The sequence below is a fragment of the Myotis myotis genome, unplaced genomic scaffold (assembly GCF_014108235.1).
Source record: "Myotis myotis isolate mMyoMyo1 unplaced genomic scaffold, mMyoMyo1.p scaffold_m19_p_7, whole genome shotgun sequence".
In the NCBI taxonomy this organism is placed as follows: Eukaryota; Metazoa; Chordata; class Mammalia; order Chiroptera; family Vespertilionidae; genus Myotis; species Myotis myotis.
Genome location: NW_023416379.1, coordinates 90,155,387 through 90,175,216, shown reverse-complemented (window position 1 = coordinate 90,175,216; position 19,830 = coordinate 90,155,387). Strand labels below are relative to the sequence as shown.

Here is a 19,830-nt window from a genome sequence, read left to right as displayed (position 1 = left end):
CAGTTTTTCCACCCATAAGATGGGGAAAATGGCACTACTGCCTCAGAAGGATCATGTTATGTACTACTTTTTATAATCAGGGCAAAAAAATGTGGCTGCCCATACAACAGCAAGATGCCTTTCACCTGTATGAAAAGTATGGTCGCTGGTGCATGCAGCATCCTGGATTGCGAGAAGGATTCCGACTGCCAGTTTGGGCCTGACATCCCCCGAGGGGTCCTGGATTGCAAGAAGATGCAGGCCGGGCTGAGTGACCCACACCACCACCCCCTCACCCCCGCCCGCCTCATGCACGAATTTCGTGCACCTAGGCCTCTAATCTTATCTAATATAAGAGAAACATGATAATTGGCATATGACCGCTACCCTTCCCATTGGCTAATCAGGGCAATATGCAAATTAACTGCCAGCCAAGATAGCGGCCAGCAGCCAGGCAGCTTGAAACTAACATGAGGCTTGCCTGCTTCAGTGATGGAGGACTCCAACGTGTTCCCCACCTGACGCTGCAGGCCTCTGAGCTGCAACTCTAAGCAACTATGTAACAAATGTAGAAGCTAAACAAAACCCCAGAAACCTGCTTTAGTCATGGGGCTTCAGCCAGCAGGATCGCAACATTGTAAGCAAAGGCCAGAAACCTACTTTCAGCAGCGGAGGCCTAAGAGCTGGAGCCAAGCCTCAAAGCTAAAGCTGGCCCAGAATAAAAAAAGAAAAAAGAAAAAAAGGAGCGGTTGGGAGCTTCAGTCACCCCCAGCCTGAAAACAGCCCTCAGCCCCTCACCGAGGCTGGCCAGGCACCCCAGTGGGGACCCTCACCCTGAAGGATGTGTGACCAGCTGCAAACAGCCATCATCCCCTCACCCAGGCTGGCCAGGCACCCCAGTGGGGACCCCCACCCTGATCCAGGACACCCTTCAGGGCAAACCAGCCGGCATCCACCCGTGCACCAGGCCTCTACCCTATATAGTAAAAGGGTAATATGCCTTCCAGCACTGGGATCAGCGGAGCTGAGAGGCCTCCCGGCACCAGGATCAGCGTGACAGGGGGCAGTGCCCAAACCCCCTGATTGCCCTGCGGCTCTGTGTGTGACAGGGGGCAGGGCCACAACCTCCCTATCCACCCTGCTCTGTTTGTGACAGGGGAAGGCGCCCCAACCCCCTGATCAGCCCTGCTCTGTGCCTGATAGGGGGAGGTTCCCCAACCCCCTGATCGCCCTGTGGCTCTGTGTGTGACAGGGTGCGGTGCCCCAAACCCCCCCACCCCCAACGGGCCCTGCTCTGTGTGTGACGGGATAGAGCCATAACCTCCCCATCGGCCCTGCCCTGAGTGTGGCAGTGGCGGCGCCCCAACCCCCTGATCGGCCCTGCTCTGTGCATGACAGGGGGCAGCGCCCCAACCCTGATTGGCCCTGCTCTGTGCGTGACAGGGTACAGAGCCCCAACCCCCCTGATGGGCCCTGCTCTGTGAGTGACAGGGGGCAGTGCCCCAACCCCCTGATTGGCCCTCCTCTGTGCGTGACAGGGGGTGGCGTCGCAACCTCCCCATCGACCCTGCTTTGAGTGTGACAGGGGACGGTGCCCCAACCCCCCAATCGGCCCTACCCTGAGCGTGACTGAGGGTGGCATCACAACCTCCCGATCCGCCCTGCTCTGTGCATGACAGGGGGCGGTGCCCCAACTCCCCATTCGGCTGTGCTCTGAGCCCGACCAGGGACTGCACCTAGGGATTGGGCCTGCCCTCTGCCACCCGGGAGCAGGCCTAAGCCAGCAGGTCGTTATCTCCCGAGGGGTCCCAGACTGCGAGAGGGCACAGGCCGGGTTGAGGGACCCCCACTCCCCCCTGAGTGCACAAATTTTTGTGCACCGGGCCTCTAGTATATATATAATTTATCATTATTCTTTGAGAGTCAATCTTAAAACATTAAAAAGAAATAGGTAGCCTATTTAAGACCCAGATGGTTCTCTTGAACTAAAAGTATATTTTCTAGGCCCTAGAGTCTAGGGGATGTCACCAGTCCCTAGCCAGTTTTGCTCAGTGGTTAAATGTCAGCCTGTGGACTGAAAAGTCTCGGGTTTGAGTCTGGTGAAGGGCACGTACCTCGGTTGCAGGCTTGATCCCCAGCCCTGGTCAGAGTGCATGCGGGAGGCAACCAACTGATGTGTCTCTCTTACATCAATGTTTCTCTCTCTCTGTCTCTCCCCCCCCCTTCCCCTCTCTCTAAAATTCAATGGAAAAAATATCCTCAGGTGAGGATTAACAACAACAACAAAATTATATGATCCTATAAATCAAGCAATATTGGGTTAAAGTTCCTTTCTTAAAGCAAAATGAAAACAACAACTAAAATCCAGACACAAAGATCATTACAAAGACTTTTTAGAAGCAGGTCTCATATACAGTTCTGTCTGCTCCCTATGCAAAGTCATTTATTAAAGCTTCAAATGATTTTTGATTCTGTGTAACTTGTGTTGACATTATCCTGCAAGTCGCTAACCAATACGAACCAAGGAGAGGCCTCTGCTCTGGTTTCCCCAGAAGTCTAACTCTTGTTGCATCTCCCCTTCCCCCGAGAATCCAACAAGCACTGTATCTCTGTGCCCCTTTCTACCCCTCCCTCCCTATCTACAGCAAAGAACAGAAGAGTGTCTTCACAAAGTTGCTGGCACATCATTGTACTAAACTATAATTTGTATGTGTCTTCCATTTGAAAAGTAATGAGTGAGAAGTAGTCTTCTTACCGTATTGACCCAATCATGTATGGCTGTGCCAGCTGAACCACAATGGCCCCGCTTCCTAGCTGATGGCATGTGTAGCCAGAATCCCAATCATAATTCTTGGTGTCCCCATTCAGCAAGGCGTTTCGGCTTCGACTGACTCCTTCAATCACACTGGCACAATCAGCAATCGTTGCGACATTCTCCCTGGGAACTGTGAAGCCAACACAAGATTTAGCATCAAGACAAGAGAAGCCAAATACATCTCGATAGTGTGTTGTGAAAAAAACTAATATCTAACTCAAATCATTGACTAAAGGTAAATTAGAACATCTTGATTATCTCAGGATATGAACACATTTTCCATGTCAAATAGCTTAAAAAAACCCACAGTTGTACCTAAGGTTGGAACAAACCAAACTACATGTAACAATTAACCTTACAGAATTTTATGGAAAAGAAACATAATACCCGATAAAATATAAAATGAACTAACACACTGCAAAATAATACTACAGTGGGAAGCTACACAGTAATTGAGATTAATGAACCATAGCTATATGCAAGTAGATGAATAAAAACTACAATGTTAAGTTAAAAAAAGCAAGACAGAAAAACACAGAGTATGAATTCATTTATACAAAGTTTTAAAAAAGGCAAAACTAAAAATATACTTTGTTTAGGGATATATATATACATGTAAAACTAAAAATGAAGTCCAGGGAATTATTATACAAATTTGAGGGTAATTTGTCTAGGAAAAGAGAGATGAAATCTTGGAGGGACCCCAACCAATGGGGTCCAAACATTAATTGGCTTCATTTCCAGAATGAAATTTTGGAGGGGTTTCAAAAGTACTGGTTTTGTTCTATTCTTTAGCTAGGTGGTAGGCACATGGCACTTGTATTCTCTAAACTGCACTTATTTATTACATTTAAGAAATTTATTTGAAGAAAGATTATATATATATATATATATATATATATATATATATATATACCTATATTACCATTTTAAAATTCATAAATAAGAAAAATGTCCAGGACATGGCACCAATCCTTTTTCAGAATATACATTGCCCTCAGCCATGATTCATTTCCCTCTTTTGTTTGTTTACTATTCCATGCATTTTAATACATGCTTTTCTCTTTGTTCACAAACTGCTGTATTTTGAAACACTAGCTTTGTTTTAATTCTGAGTTTCCCTCTATACTTCCAAGCCATATCAACCTGTTCATTTATAAAAATCAAGGGCTTCCACAAAATAATAGCTGTTCAAAATCAATGTAGACTTTCTAAACTAAGAAGAGAATGATAAAAGGTGAGGGTTTTTTCCCCCCCCCTTCAGCCATTTAAGTTATTTAACCCAAATCTACAATTAACCCTAGCTACGTACATTCAAGATTTGTAACTTACTTTACATAATTTGAAAATAGATTGGAAAAAAAGATAATTTCTCGTCAGATATATACTGTACTTTTTGGTATAACATTATACTCTGAAAAGAGGGTGAGAGGTACTACCACTGTGCCAAACATTTCTAACTTTATAATGATGCCCAGTAAACAGTGTTACAGGTATCTTTATGGAATGTACTTATTTCCCCAAGTTGGGCATGCCTGTACTTGAGCCCTCATCTCACAAACCTTCCCTAATGGCTCTGCCCTTGGCAGATGAGGACAGCCATCCACAGATAAAGAAGGAAGGGAGGGGAGGCGAAGGGAGAGAGAATGGATTTTCTGGTGATGAATCTCTTCTATGAAGCTTAACTCCAAAGCAAAAACACTGGTGAAATAACCTGCAAGGACAGTTTTCTGACAGAGAAGGGGCTTAGAGAGAAGCTCCCCTGACTTTGAAAAAAGACAAATGAAGCGCTATATTTAGAGGCGATGTTCTGGTACGAGTCTCATGGAAAAGAGGAAGTATTCTGTGATTTGGAAGAGAGAACTTAAGGAAGGGACACAAGATGCACAGTAAATTGAGCTGAGACATAACCTAATACTCTGGGGGCAGTAACAGCCCCAACTCTCCTGGCGGTTCACATAGCACACGTTTATTCTTTGCTCACCCTATGTATTCAGTGACAATCAGCCCAGGGGCTGTGCTCACTGTATCATTCAGGGACCGGGTGACAGAGGCTTTGTTTTAATATGTGCTTCCTCCATCACAGTAGCAATGAGAAGAGAGAGAGCTGGGTACTGGCTCTTAAAACTCTTCCCCCAAAGTAACACATCAGTTGGCTCACATTTGGTTGACTTGGCAAGTCACAGGGCCTTACCTAAGTTCAAGGAGGTGGGAAAGTGCAACCCTGCTGTGTGCCCCGTAGAAGAAAGGGAATGTTTGTTAACAATATGAACATTTACCACAAACACTGAACTAGGATGAAGGAACATTCAATAGGTAGATAAATCTAGTTCATTCCTGTAAAGTATATAAAACATTTCAATGTGTAAAGATACAAGCATTTATATATCTAGTCTCTTGCTGAGAGGCATTTAGATTACCATTCTTGTCTTTGTGATTACAAACAAAAGTGTTTCATGGGTGTTTCTTCAAGGAAGCCATAAGATTTACATACGCGCGGAAGTGGAATTACACTAAAGGCTATGAGCTGACCTTCCACCTGCCAAATTACTCACGTAAGTGGTTGTAAGAATTTTTACTCTCAACTCATGCTCCTCCTCACCGTCTCTTGGTAATGTTAGATAGATAAGTGTGACAGGACATCTCAATGTGGTTTTAGTTTTTGTTAGAAAAACATTGTTCTCTTTCTTTCCCCTCTGGAATCATTCTCCACCTCTCTTCTGTAAATTATCTTTATCTTTTGTCTATTTGTCTATTGTCTTTCTAACTGATTTGCAGAATGCTATTTGTTGGTTAATGCATTGAATTGAAATACTTAATATTTTCCTTTATGATTTGTGCTACAGCATCTTTATTTGGCTACTATTTCCTTAATATTAGTCTACTTTGTATTTTTTCTGGCCTCTTATAAATAACATATAACTTAGAATTTTTTAAAGTCGGTATTTTTATAACTGGCAGATTTATATGACTTACATTAATTGTTATTACTCATATCTTTGGATTGACTTTACTTTCTAATTGTAAGTTTTTTCTTTGCTGTTTCCCCAACCTCTCTGTCCACTCTGTTGCTGTTTACTAATGGACTGACAGTTTTCCTTACTTCCCTCACCAGCTATCTATTGATTTGAACGTTATATATTTCTACTCTTTACTAAATTTTAGATATGCACACCACACTTAACAATGCCTAAAATGAAAAATCACATATGCCCTTTCCCTTAACAGTTTTAATACACACCACTTGCCTTATGGCTTATTTGTCGGTGTTATGTAACATTTTAGTTCAACCTTGCTTTGTATTCTGAACATCAGTAGTCATTATTATCGTTTGGCACAGTCGAAACTTACTTATTCACATTCACCAATATGTTTGCTGTTACTTTTTTATCTAGTCCTTTCTTCTTGGCTCAATTTCCTTCTTTCTAAGGCACACTCATTAGTATTCAGCAGTCTTTGTTCAAAAGTGCATTTTGCCACTACTCTTGAAAAATAGGTTAATTGGGTATAAAACTCTATGTTAAAAGCTGTTTTTTCTCAGCCCTTTGAAGATATTATTCCATTTTTCTGGCTTCTACTGTTATGTCCGCCCAAGTGTGCTATCCCTCTGTTATACTTGTTTTTTTCTCTACAGTTAATATTGGTGTTTCTCTTTGATTTTGTTGTTTTGCAATTTTACTATGCTGCACCTAGATGTAAATTAAATTTATCCTGCTCAGGACTGAATATGAACATTTATGGCTTTATTGACTTGGGGAAATTTTGGCCATTATTTGGGTATTGATTGCCCCTTATTTTCTGTTTTCTTCTTCTAGCATTCCCATTAGACCTCTGTTGGAACTTTTCATTCCATCCTCCATGCTTTTTAATCTTTCTTTCAATTTTTCCTCTTTTTTGAAGCATTCTGGATAATTTCTTAAAATTATTATTTGTGTTCAATAATTCTCTTCAGGTGTGTCTAACCTGCCCACTGAGTTATTAAAGCTCACTACTAAACAAAAACTGCGCGGCACTAAAAATAATGAACTAGTGCTATGTGTATCAACAAAGCTCAATCTCACATGGAAAGCTGGTTTAAGAACAGCAAGTCAGAAAAACACAGAGAGTATGTTTCCATTTCTACTGTTTAGTAATATATACCTATATGGTGACCTTAGAAAGAAAAGCTAGGAAATGCAGAGGAATAGTTACCCTCTGGATAAGACAGTGGGGAAGCGCATGGGGGAGGTACACACCAAAGCTTTAAAGGTTTATCAGTGTTTCATTTCTAAAATTGGGTGGTGAGCATGAGAGTGTTCCGTGTCTCCAAACTTTACACATACATTCCTATGTTCTGTTTCACATACGGAATATTTTTTAACAGTTACACATTTTAACACTGTCTTCATGAAAACTAGAAAGCTGGCAAGCCTCTGAAAGGATAAAACCTTTTATGAGGACTGTGAACGCTGATACGCTCTTTAGCACCCCCGGGGTCTTACCAGTTGTCTTTGTGAACACTTCCTGAATTTGTTAATTTCCATCTACCCTAGTTACTGCTCCACAATTTTATTCCTAGATAATCTGATTTTAACTAGTGGTCAATTAGTACAGTAGCATCAGGGACTATCACAAAGTCATTCCTAATAACAGTTTTTAAGTCTTTGGGAAACAAGTCTAGGGTAAGCACTGGGAACTCCTTTTATATAAACACATTTATAAATGGGTTTATTAAAGAAGGTTCTTTCCATCTCTAACATTTTCTTTAAGCAAAAATACTGTAGTAATGCCGAAACCGGTTTGGCTTAGTGGATAGAGCGTCGGCCTGCGGACTGAAAGGTCCCAGGTTCGATTCCGGTCAAGGGCATGTACCTGGGTTGCGGGCACATCCCCAGTAGGAGATGTGCAGGAGGCGGCTGATCGATGTTTCTCTCTCATCGATGTTTCTAACTCTCTATCTCTCTCCCTTCCTCTCTGTAAAAAATCAATAAAATATATTAAAAAAAAAATACTGTAGTAATATCACCCTCTGACCCTCTGGAATCTTGAGGTGGTCTAACATATATGCTAAATTAAAAAATTTTGCCTTCTTAACAAGGAATCCTATATGTATATGCTGGAGAATAACATACCATGGTCTCTACTATGATTCTGACATAATTACTCATTAATGTTTATTAGTCAAAATCTGGATCTACAAAGGGTGGCCAACACATACACATCTCAACATATACATGTAGAGGTGGACTTTATCAGTGAAATCTACCCTAAATCCAAAATTTCCTTTCAAGAAACAGCTTTTGCTAGAACTCTACTAGCAATCTGATAAGCAACTATATCTACTTCATAAAATACAAAATAAAAAGATTACCACTTTTCTTATTTTCATGCCTATTTTTAGATAATGAGTCAAGTTAACAGTAAAATGACCAATGATGCCAGCAAGTGGAAGGGAGAGAAGGACAGGGACTTGTGCACAAACCCAAATGGATAAGGACCTTCTGTAAATAATCAGGATGAAACTATCAGTCTAGTGCTGTACCAACCAATTCTTAATAACCAAATCAGTATCTAACTCTAACTTGACAATCAGAGATTTATAATGTGAATTTCATAAAGCCAGAAACTTTTATTTTTTTTCACAGCTGTGCTCCTAACTGCCAAAAAATAGTGCCTAGCATACAGTAAGTATTAAATACTTGCTGAATGAATTAACCAGAGCTGGAAAATGAGATGACTATGTAGGTTATGGCACTTAACCTTACTTAACATAGTTCCTTATAAAAGATAAAAAATCTAAAAGCTACTGAATAAAGCAGAAAAAAATTGCTTTCTCAGTGAAAGTTTTCTTAGAAAAGTAAAGTATAATCAATCTTTGGGTCTTGACCTAAACATCAGAACGAAAACAAATATGCCCACTGCAAAAGAGCTGCTATCTAAGCATTACATACTCGTCCGCTCTCTCCACTTCTCCCCTAACAGTTTAGCCCACAGACAGAAAGTGTGGACACTCATGGTAGACTAAACTATTTTCTGAGGAAGAAATAATTTTGGGGATTTCAGGAAGGAGCGAAGGAATGTATGCAACACTGTGGCTTTTAATGAACATAAAAGCTCTTTTATGCCTGAGGGAGAGCTATCTGCTTTAGTCACACTAAGGGAGTTCTCACAGAAGAGGTTTGTCCTAAATGTCACTGCTGGATTTACTGGCACACATAGGCCACTCCCTCCATTTCAGTAGTAAATAATTCTGTTATTAATTTTTCTTTCTAGAAACACAAACCTCAGCCTGCCTAGTTGGACTGCCTAATAATTACTCAATGGTCTGAATAAGTTCTGTGACTCCTTTACTGAGAAAAATTAGGGAGTGATTCTAACTGACTGCAAGGCACAGAAGGTGTCATACTGATTTTCCTCCCATAGGGGCCGGGCCACTCCCCATTTGAATGTTCATTACCGTACTTCATATGTGTCTGATAAATTTATTAAAAACACCATCTGGATGGACTCAGCTTTATATTGCATTTCCAGTCTTTCTGTTTCCTCCCTTGTCCCACTGGAATTTTTGCCCTAATTTGTGTCACTTTGTTTACAAAACCATACTGCCCAAATCCAGCATCTTTTGTCTGTCTCTCTGGTTTGCCTCTCTCTGCCATCCTTCAGTTACACACCTATTACAATAGCCTGTGCTCTGAGCAAAAGGCAAAGGGAAACTGCCTGGGCAGAAATTACTTACCCACCTCTGTGCACATAGCAATTCTGCTCAGACAAAGTTAATCTGCTGCTTCCGAATGCAAAAGTTACATGTTAACAAAGTGCATACATTTTGCAGGTGTATGGGTATTGGGATGACTCAGACAGTGGGGAACTGCAAAAAAAGTGACCTAAAAACAATTTCACCATTCTTCCTTCTTAGATAGCACTAGGGTAGCTAAGAGCTTGCCAGTAAATTTAAGTCAGGAGTAATACATTTTTTAAAAGGTAGTATTACTTCACTAGGACATGACCTGAGGGCCACCTGTACTGGATATATCTATAATAATAAAAGTGTAATATGCAAATCGACCAAATGACTAAACAGCAGAATGACCATCTGGACGACCTTACGGACCACCACGCTAAGACAACCCTGGCGCCAGGCCAGCCAAGGCTGGTGCAATGTGATTGGCCAGGGGCCTGGCCATCACCCCATGATCACCCTGCAGAGAGAGGCCCAGGCCACCAGCTGGCAGGGTGTTCGATCAATCGGGGGGGCTCCATGATCGCCCCAAAGAGGGAGGTCCAGGCTACCCCACTGCAGTGCTGCGGCGGGTGGGCAGGGCCTCCCTCTGTGGGGCGATCCATTGAGGAGCCCTGGCCAGGTGGGTGAGGCCTACCTCTTTGGGGCAATCAATCATGAGGTTCCTGGACTGTGAGAGCACACAGGCCAGGTTGAGGGGACCATCCCACCAGCCCCCAGTGCACAAATTTCATGCACCGGGCCTCTAGTTTAAAGAGAAGACTGACATGTTACTTAACTGTCTCCAGCGATCACCTTTGAGAGGAAGGGAAAACAAACCCATCTGATGCAAATTTTAAAAAATGAAAGTACTTAGCACTTAACAGAGGACCATCATCTACAAGACTGTGCTCATGGAGGGCTTCAGTCACTGTTTCCCTGCCTGATTTCAGTACAAAATGTTTCTAACAGCACAGTGGTTCATGCCACAAATACGTGCTTAATAGCCTCAGCATAGACTCTTACTACTGCCAAGACTTTCATAGATACAAAGTATGTCTTTCAAAAAGACAACTAAGGCTCTTAGCTGAAGGTCACACCCATGTATTCACCCCCACAGCTACACTTTTTGTTTTTAAGGGGGACTCACCCTAGGGGCCTATCACCCTAGGGGCATATACAGGTACTTGTTGCTGACAGACAAGCTTCCAACCCAACTGCAATCCACCCTCTGTCTTTAGTTCAAAGGAAAAACTACCTTTGCTAAAAGAACAATAGCGAATTAGAACACATGTTCATCTTTCTTGGAAACTATCAAAAGCTACAGAAATGTATTCCACAACACTGGCACTAAGTTACATTAATTCTTAGTTTTATCTATCAGATTAAAAAAATACCTTTTCAATCATATATTACATCACATTGCTGAAGAAAAACATTTTAAACTTTTCTTTCCTCAAATTTTCCCGGTTCCCAGCTCTGTGAGAAGGCTGCTTCCTAACACAGTTCCCAGGATTCAGTCATGACCCCTCTCCGTATTGGCAGGGGAACATGGGGAGAAAACAGGCTATGCCTTTGAGTGCTAGAGCCCTGTTCAAAGGAAGCCTCTTTTTCTTGTTTGCTTTTCCCTTTTACAATTTCAACTAGTATTCATCTTAGCATCCAATTCTGACATCACCAAGGTTGCCCAAATCACAGCATATCTTGATATTAATTATAAGGGCTTGGACAACCATGTTGGGCTCTATTTAGCCAGGGATAGGAAGAGGTAACACTTTTCCAAACTTCACATGTGGTCCTCCCTCCATGCCAAATAAACAAACTTTATAACTTTACTAGAGGCCAGTGCATAAATTCGTGCACCAGTGGGGTCCTTTGACCTGGCCTGCAGGATCAGGCCGAAACCGGCTCTCCAACATTCCCCGAGGGGTCCTGGATTGCAAGAGGGCGCAGGCCAGGCCGAGGGACCCTACTGGTGCATGCTTAGGGGCGGGGAGGGACGCAGGAGGTTGGCCAGCCGGGAAGGGACCATGGGAGGGCTCCAGGGCATGTCTGGCCTGTCTCCCTCAGTCCTGATCAGCCAGACGCCAGCAGCAAGCTAACCTACCAGTTGGAGTGTCTTCCACCTGGTGGTCAGTGCATATCATAGCGACTGGCCAACCAGTCGATTATCTGTCCCCTGGTGGTCAGAGCATGTCATAGCAAACAGTTGAGTGACCTTAGCATGTCATTACCATATTACACTTTGATTTGTTAAATGGCTGGCCAGACACAGCATATTAGGCGTTTATTATATAGGTTAAAGCTACTAGAGGCCCAGTGCATAAAATTTTTGCATGGGTAGAATCCCTAGTAGCTGCCAGCTGGGGCCTTCCTTTGTTCCATGCTGCCCCCTGGTGGTCAGCACAAGTCATAGTGAGCAACTGAACTAGTCAGTTGAACTCCCAAGGGGACACTTTGCATATTAGGCTTTTATATATAGAGATAGCTCCAAACATTTCAGAAGAAATGGCCTTTTTCTAGAAGATGAAGGTGAGAAATCAGAGGTGGTTATTCCCAGGGGCAAAAGTGAGGTGGAGTGGGGCTGGGGGATCTCAAATGGACAAATTCACCAGGACCAATGAATTCTCTCCACACACTGGGGCCTTTGAAGGAAAGCGCGGCCCAGAACTAACTCTTTTGTTTTTTTAAACTTCATCCAAGGATACATTTTTAATGATTTGAGAGAGAGAGAGAGAGAGAGAGAGAGAGAGAGAGAGAGATATCAGTTGCCTACTGCATTCACCCCAACCAGGGATTGAACCCGCAACCTACGTATGTGCCCTGACTGGGAATTGAACCTGCATCGTTTTGGTGTACAGGATGACACTTCAACTAACTGAGTCACCCATCCAGAGCCAGAACTAACTCTTTAGAGGTCAACTCTCTACTGTGTAGTTTAAATACTGGAGGTTTTAGCTGTGAGAATCTTCAATTCAAAAAGATCTCACTGAGGTGGAGGTGGGCTATAAGGAATCAATGGGAGAATAAAGGGGACATATGTAATACTTTCAACAATAAAGATTTTAAAAATGAACAGATAATAAAACCCAAGAAGATCTTAAAGCAGTGATTTTCAACTGGTGCGCTGCAAGAATTTTTAAAACATGCAATACCTGACTATTTAGTCAGGGGCACTGACCTCTTTCCCCTTAGATTGTCAAATAAAAAAATAATAACAACAGCTAATACAACAATAACCATATGATGTGAAGGAATCAAAATTATACCTATTTTATCAGATCAGCAAAATCTACACTAATAAAAGAGAAACATGCAAATTAACCATCACTCCGTCACTCCGCTACACCCACCAGGCAATCAGGAGCGATTATGCAAATCAACCCAACTAAGATGGCAGCAGCCACGGAGCTGGAGTGAGCAGGAGGCTTGGGTTGCCCCCGGCGATGGAGGAAGCCAAGCTTCCCGCCTGCCCTGGCCAGCCCTGGGCTCCGCTCAAGGCTACAAAGTTTCAATTATAGAAGATAAATAAATCCCAGATACCTGCTTCAAGCCTACCCTGGCCTCTGCTCAAGAAGGCACTGAAAAGAAAAGAAAAAAAGGAGAGGCTGGGAGCTTGGGGGGGCATGGCCAGTCTGAAAATGGCCATCAGCCCCTCACCCAGGCTGGGCACACCCCCATGGGGTGAGGGTCCCTGCTGGGGGGCTTGGCCAGCCTGCAAACAGCCATCAGCCCCTCACCCAGGCTGGCCAGGCCCCCAGTGGGGACCCCCAGCCTGAAGTGGGTGTGGTCAGCCTGAAAACAGGCCTCAGCCCCTCACCCAGGCTGGCAAGGCACACCAGCAGGACCCCCACCCTGATCTGGGACACCCTTCAGGGCAAACCAGCCGGCTCCCACCTGTGCACCAGGCCTCTATCTATACTAATAAAAGGGTAATATGCTAATTAGACTGGGAGACCTTCCAGGAGACCTTCCAGATGTTCTTCTGGACAAAGCCCTGGTGCCGGGGCCGAGATAGAGGTGGTTAGAGGCCAAGAGGGGAGGGCAGTTGTGGGTGATCAGGTCAGGATGGGACAGCAGTTGTGGGTGATCAGGCGGATGGGGGGTGGGTCCATTCGGGGTAAGCAGATCAGCAGGGGGGCCAGTTGGGGCGAGCAGGCCATCAGTGGGGGTCAGTTGGAGGTGATCAGGAAAACAGGGGGGGGCAATTTGGAGTAAGCAGGCCAGCAGTGGGGCAGTTGGGGGCGAGCAGGACAGTGGGGAGATAAGGTGGGGGCAAGCAGGCCAGCAGGGGGGGCAGTTGGGGGCAAGCACATTGGCACGGGGGGCAGTTGGGGGTGATCAGGCTGGCGGGGGGGCATTTGGGGGCAAGCAGGCCGGCGGCAGGGGGCAATTGGGGGCGAGCAGGCCGGCAGGCAGTGTGATTAGGGGCAATCAGGCAGGCATGCAGGCAGGTGAGTGGTTAGGAGCCAGCAGTCCCAGATTGTGAGAGGGATGTCCAACTACTGGTTTAGGTCCATTCCCTGTAAACCAGCAGTAGGACATCCTTCAAGGGGTCCCAGATTGGAGAGGGTGCAGGCCGGGCTGAGGGACACTCCCCCTCCCCCCATGCACGAATTTCATGCACCAGGCCACTAGTATATATATATTTTTGTGTGTCACATAATTTCAGTAATTGGTTTATGTGTGCCCTGAGACGAAAAAGATTGGAAATTGCTGCCTTGAAGAATCAAGCATTAGACTTTTAATAGCAGTAATCACTGCAGTTAAACAAAGAGGGATTCACTCAGTTGGTGAAGCCTTTAAATTTAGGACAAAGGCATTCCAGGTGTAAAAAAAAAAAAGATATTCGAAACATCCAACTCTGTTTGAGTGAATAGGCAATATCTCACTGGGGTGGGTTTTTCTTTTTTCCAGATATAAACAGTGAGAAAGAGTCTACATCTGCCCCCACAGAGGGACAAGTTACTCAAGTCAACGGGGATGGGGGTCAATACCCAACATACAAAAATTTGCTGTAATTGGTTTGCAGGTTTTAAAAACTCTATCTCGAAAAATTTGAAAAGTTACAGTATAAAGGGCATCATTTTCTGTATCATAAGAGTTTTATGTGGGTTTATTTTTTCTTATCTGCTAAAAGATGTTGAAATAACAGTTATTTTTGTTCTGCTACTGGGTGAGAGGTCTTGTCAGGCCACAACAATTTGTGACTCAAGATCAGAGATGTCACCACAGCCTGAGGGAATGTTTCTCATTTTAGTTGAGCATAGAAAAAAGATGAGCAAAAGGATTGAAAAGACTCACAAAGGAAGTGTTCGTTTGCGTAATACTCTTTTGCAAGGAAGTTGTTGTTTTTTATAAACTGTCCCTTTCATAAAGTAGTAGCTTTTCTTTTTTATTTTCTCTTTTCTTTTTCTTTCAGCAGAAGGATGGATATAGTTTAGAAAATTTGAAGTCAGAATGATTCTGGGATAATGGGTGACTCTTCAGTCTTAAGACCTTAAATGGTATTGCTTTAAAATGCATCAGTAACTCTAAAGTTTGGATTTTTACTAAAAGTAGCATCGGAAGTGAGGTGCTCAAACATTAAGTGGAGCCCTGTGCACTGCACAGAAAAGGCCCCCATCGGATCTGTGACAGGCGTGCTCCTACCATTCCTCGTTGGCAGAGCCTTCCTGCCACAGCTTTTGGAGGCTAGAGATGAAGCCAGACTCTCACATGTCTCAGCCCCCACAAGGCATCCAGGATTGAGGTGTGTGAGAAGGAAAGAATTTCTGAGACTCTCAAGGGAGCAAGACTAGATAGAATTTAGCAGAAATATATGGGTGAGTCTCAACATCTGAATACTGAGCTCTCAGAACTGACACTCCATAATCAAACCACACAGGATGCTGGAGGGAAATGCTTGCCTCCCGGGCTTTCTTCCAGGGTTAGCCTAAGGGACCAGCCCAGGGCTGTGGAGAGGCTGAGCAGTCCCCTAGGTGACACTGAGGTGATGATACCTTTCTAAAGGGAGAAGTGGGGTCCCTGGGGAAATCTGGCTCCCCAGCTTCAACGACTGACAGTCAGGGTCTTCCAAGTGACCTGGAACAACTCTATTCTTACCTCTAAGTAAAGCAGTTAACAGAAAAAAACAAAACCTCAGCAGAAGCAATTTACACTACCTTCTGGAGGCCAGTTAACCTAGATGGAGGGAATAGAATCATGCTGTTTTCTAGTAGATTTATAGTATGTGACAAAGAAAGTCTTGTCTAGCCCTCTCAGTTGATAGGACATTGTCCCTTGCACCAGGAGGTCACTGGTTTGATTTGTTCGATTCCCAGTCAGGGCACATACAATAGAAGTTAATTTTTAAAAATTCTTTTGCTACTATTTTCAATTAATTATCCTTCTAATGGCTTAACACAGTGCTTTGGGAAATGAAAAATGGGTATTTTTAAATGGGGTTTTATTACAAATATTTCAAATCTGCCTATTAAGAAGCATCTTACTCTGAGGTCTAGCGCCCTCTGCAGCATGTCTACACATTTTAGCTCTGAGAGGGGAAATGGCTGCTCTCCTGCCTGCCTTCAGCTCTAACATCCGCTGGACAAGCAACAGATTGGGAGGCAGATACCCAAAGAATGAACCTTAGCTCTGTAAACGGATTTCTAGGCAGTCCTGAGGACGATGTTTAAACACCCTGTGACTCAGTTTCTTTACCTCTAAAGAGAATAACCCCTTCTTCTCTATATATTCCTACGAACATTGACAGAATAAATTAGATGACGTTTTAAAAGCATCTTGAGATTTTCAAAGGCAAGACCCAGACTTGGTACTTCCCAGCCCCAAAGAGCCAGGTTTTTCCCCGTGTGAATGGGCAGGTGGGACGAGTGTTTCAGGAACCTGGGCATTATACAAGTGGGGAGACGTCTATTCCCATGAGCCACCTTGTAGTTGTGAAAGGATAGGGGGTAAGGGAAAGAAGAACCAATAACAATTCTCCTGACCTGCAAAAAAACTATTAGCACCTGCTAGTGTAATATGCAGCTGGCAGCTTCAGAATCACCAAGAAAGCAGTTCCTCCGGGTCGATATTTGCTGGGGACAGCAATTCCTGACCTACTGATCAGACCAAGATGATCCGAGTCATTAGACCGAAGAAGCCTCTCTGTGCTAACAGTATGTGACTACAGGTCTCCTTTCATTAAACAAAGAGGTCTGTCTGTCCACAGCTGCCTTCCAGGACAGTCACTGCTTTGAGGTTTCATAAACCATCATGAGTGAGAAATCAAAATACATTAAAAAAATCAGAGACACAAATGGGCTTATAATTTATCAGGGAGAGTAACAGTGGTAAATGCCATGTGGCTGCCCCACTCTTCTTAGGGGAAGGCAGGAGGGGGAGCAGGGAGAGAGGGGAAAAAGGGCTCCTTACAATATTTAGATGGTTTCAAATGCCCAAATTTCCTGAGGGTATGCTTGTTGCCAACTTGACAGATGTTGCTGGAAAAACCTGTACTATTCTGAAGAAAGGCTAACCTTTCAAGAGAGGGAGCGGGGGAGGGAGGCAGCCGTCCCTCTGGTGAGGAGATGACATTAGACTGGACAGCACACAGCCCTTCGCAGGCTGCATCTTTGAAAGGCTCTGCAAGAACACTGCCAAAGAGAACTGTCCTGGGAAAAACCTCATTTACCATGGTTTTCCTTGCCATGAGTTTAAATTAGTTTTTAAAACTAAATATTAGCAAGCCCTAGACAAAGAAATGATTATTAATTATTACTTTTCTAAACCACCATGACTCTTAGCGATTAGTTGCTCAACATTCCCCCAAGAGAAGCCATGGATACGCCCTGTTATGGTCTTTCCTAAGCCTCATCCACTTTCTTTTTCATTCCTTCTTCCATGTTGTACTTTATACTTTATGCATGAAGAGAAATGGGTTCTTCAAAGCGGACGGCCAATGATCTTTTCCCAGCTTCACAACGGGTACAAACTCACCTGCCTCTTGTGCTTGCCTGGCCCTTGACATTTCCCAAAGAGAGCCTTCCAACAGAGGATTCAGAACACTAAATGTTCATTTATGGAACAAAATGGTAGTTTTGCAAAGCTTTAGTCCTTTTCCACCAAGAAAAGGAAATAAAGCACAACAGGGCTTCCTTGTTTAAGATCGACAGCCTATAAGTCAGTGAGTGCAGCAATATCAGCATTCTAGGTGGTAAGAGCTGGGGCTGGGATGGAGGGTGGAGAGCTGAGAGCAGCCAGATGTCCCTCTCAGCATGCACTCCTTTGTCCTCTTCCGGAGGACTGCATCTCCTGTTATTTCCAAGGCAGTTTTCTTGTATTCCCAACTCTAAACCTCCCTTAAAAATCCACATGCTGTTGCTCATTAATGTGGCCATTAGTCCTTTCTTCCTGTGTCCTGGTTACAACCTATGTTTTTGTCAGCTCTGATAAGGAGCAACTCACCTAATGTCTTATGTGGAAGGCAGATTAACCACCCTACCCATTTAAAGATGAACAGTAATGTGCCATAGGGAAAATTATACTCCAGCATGAAAATCTGCAATTGGGGAACCATTTTACAGGATAGCAATCATTTATATCAATTATCTTGTTTATCAAAGACAATGAAACCCAAACTGGTAGTAAAAAGGTACAGAGTGTACTGTGAGGAATAATTAGGTCTTACCATTCCAGGCCGACAGCCATTTACCACCTCACTATGGGAGGTGATGCTTACAATATCTGCTTTATAACTCTCCTCACATTAACTTTCAAATGTCAAAAGCAGGCGGTTAATTGTTTACCATACAAAATGTCACATATGTAAAATACTGAGACATAAAATTATTATAACCAATCTACCACAAGAAATCCTAGCTTTTGAATTTTATAGCTTGTTTGTCAGTCTCTGGATCGCAGCTTAACTGCCATTACATGGACTGTGTGTGCCAGGTAGTCACTGGCTGACAAACTATGTTCTCTGCGTGCTCTCTGTCTTCAGCCAAATGAGAAATAAAAACAACATGATATGAAAATGACTATTATGTTGAAACTAATATGTACTAAGAAGAATGGGAGATGTCTGAATAGCAATGTCACATGTTCTGATTTCATTTTAGCTCTGACAGTGAGATTCGAGAATCATCAAAGCAGTTTATTAAACTGACAAGAGTGAGAGTGCGTTGCCCAACACCCTGTGTCTACCCCAGAATCTCTCCATCAGGAAACTAAGCACCAACATAATTTCTTTTGTAAAAGCCTCTGGGTGACCCTGGCAAATCCTCTCCCTCTGTTACCCACTACTCCAATCTTGCCCAAACCACCCCTTTGGGCACTCTCTGTCTTTAGGCTCAATGAACCCGATTCTCTTCTAGAGTCATGAAAATCAACAGGCAGGAAGGAGAAGAGTGTAGTGGGAAGAAGGGAGCAAGTAGGAGTAAAAACAAGCAGTGTATTACTATGGGGAAGGAGAGTCCAGGAAATCAGCTCAGTGGGAGTGAGGCCCGATAGCCCCTTTACAATCTATTAGGCACAATTTATATACCAAAATTTATGTGGCTAAAATTTAGTAAAACAAATGAATGGATGGAAATAGATACCAGCTGACCATGGGACTCCTGTCTACAGTGCTCAATGGGCTCAGACTGGAAAATACCCTTGTGCCTGTAGTTGGTGACCCCCTCTGACAGCATCAGCCCTGGATGCATGTGAATCGGCTTGGCTAAACCACACAGCCAATAAAGCAAAGGAAAGAAACTCACAGTAGCTCATCAAGTCATCAAATTCACTTAGAAACCTTGAGAAACACTTAGTTAAAGGAATAGATAATTTATATCTTATTACAGTGATCCAGGAAACAGAAGAAGAGGGAAAGCTGTTCAAGTCATTTTAATGTAACTTTGGTTGTAAAATGACTCAGCGGTGGGTCAAGAAAAGAAACTTATGGCCCATTTTCTTTAAGAAAACAGGTATAAAAATTATAAAACAAATATTAGCCAATCAAACTATAATTATTTATAAAATACATAATGTCCAATAGGAGTTGTCCTGGGAATGCTAGTATGGGTTACCATCAGAACATGTATCATTTCAGTGGATTAAAGGGAAAAAAGCCTCTGGGTGATTCTGAATAAAGAAGTGTTTCCATGCGATTGCTCTGGCTGGAGTGTGGAGAACGATGAGAAGGACCAGAGCAGATGCAGGGACACCATGCGGAGACAGGCTATGGCAGCAGTGAGGAGATGGTGGTGGCCTGCACTAGGGTGGCAGCAGCAGCAGTGGAGAAACTCACTACGCATCAGAGAAATGCAAATGAACACACTGAGATACTACTTTATGGCCAAGATGAAAGAGC

The 19,830-nt window shown here is 43.4% G+C and overlaps 1 protein-coding gene across 5 annotated transcripts in view; it reads right to left on the bottom strand.

The window, feature by feature from the left end:
• BTBD9 (BTB domain containing 9) overlaps positions 1-19,830 on the bottom strand; it is a 441,592-nt gene that overhangs the window by 111,802 nt on the left and 309,960 nt on the right. For all 5 annotated transcript variants that reach the window (XM_036317334.1, XM_036317337.1, XM_036317336.1 and 2 more), the window contains one exon: positions 2,735-2,924. In XM_036317334.1, coding sequence (XP_036173227.1) covers positions 2,735-2,924 — 190 coding nt within the window. The remainder of the gene's footprint in view (positions 1-2,734; positions 2,925-19,830) is intronic.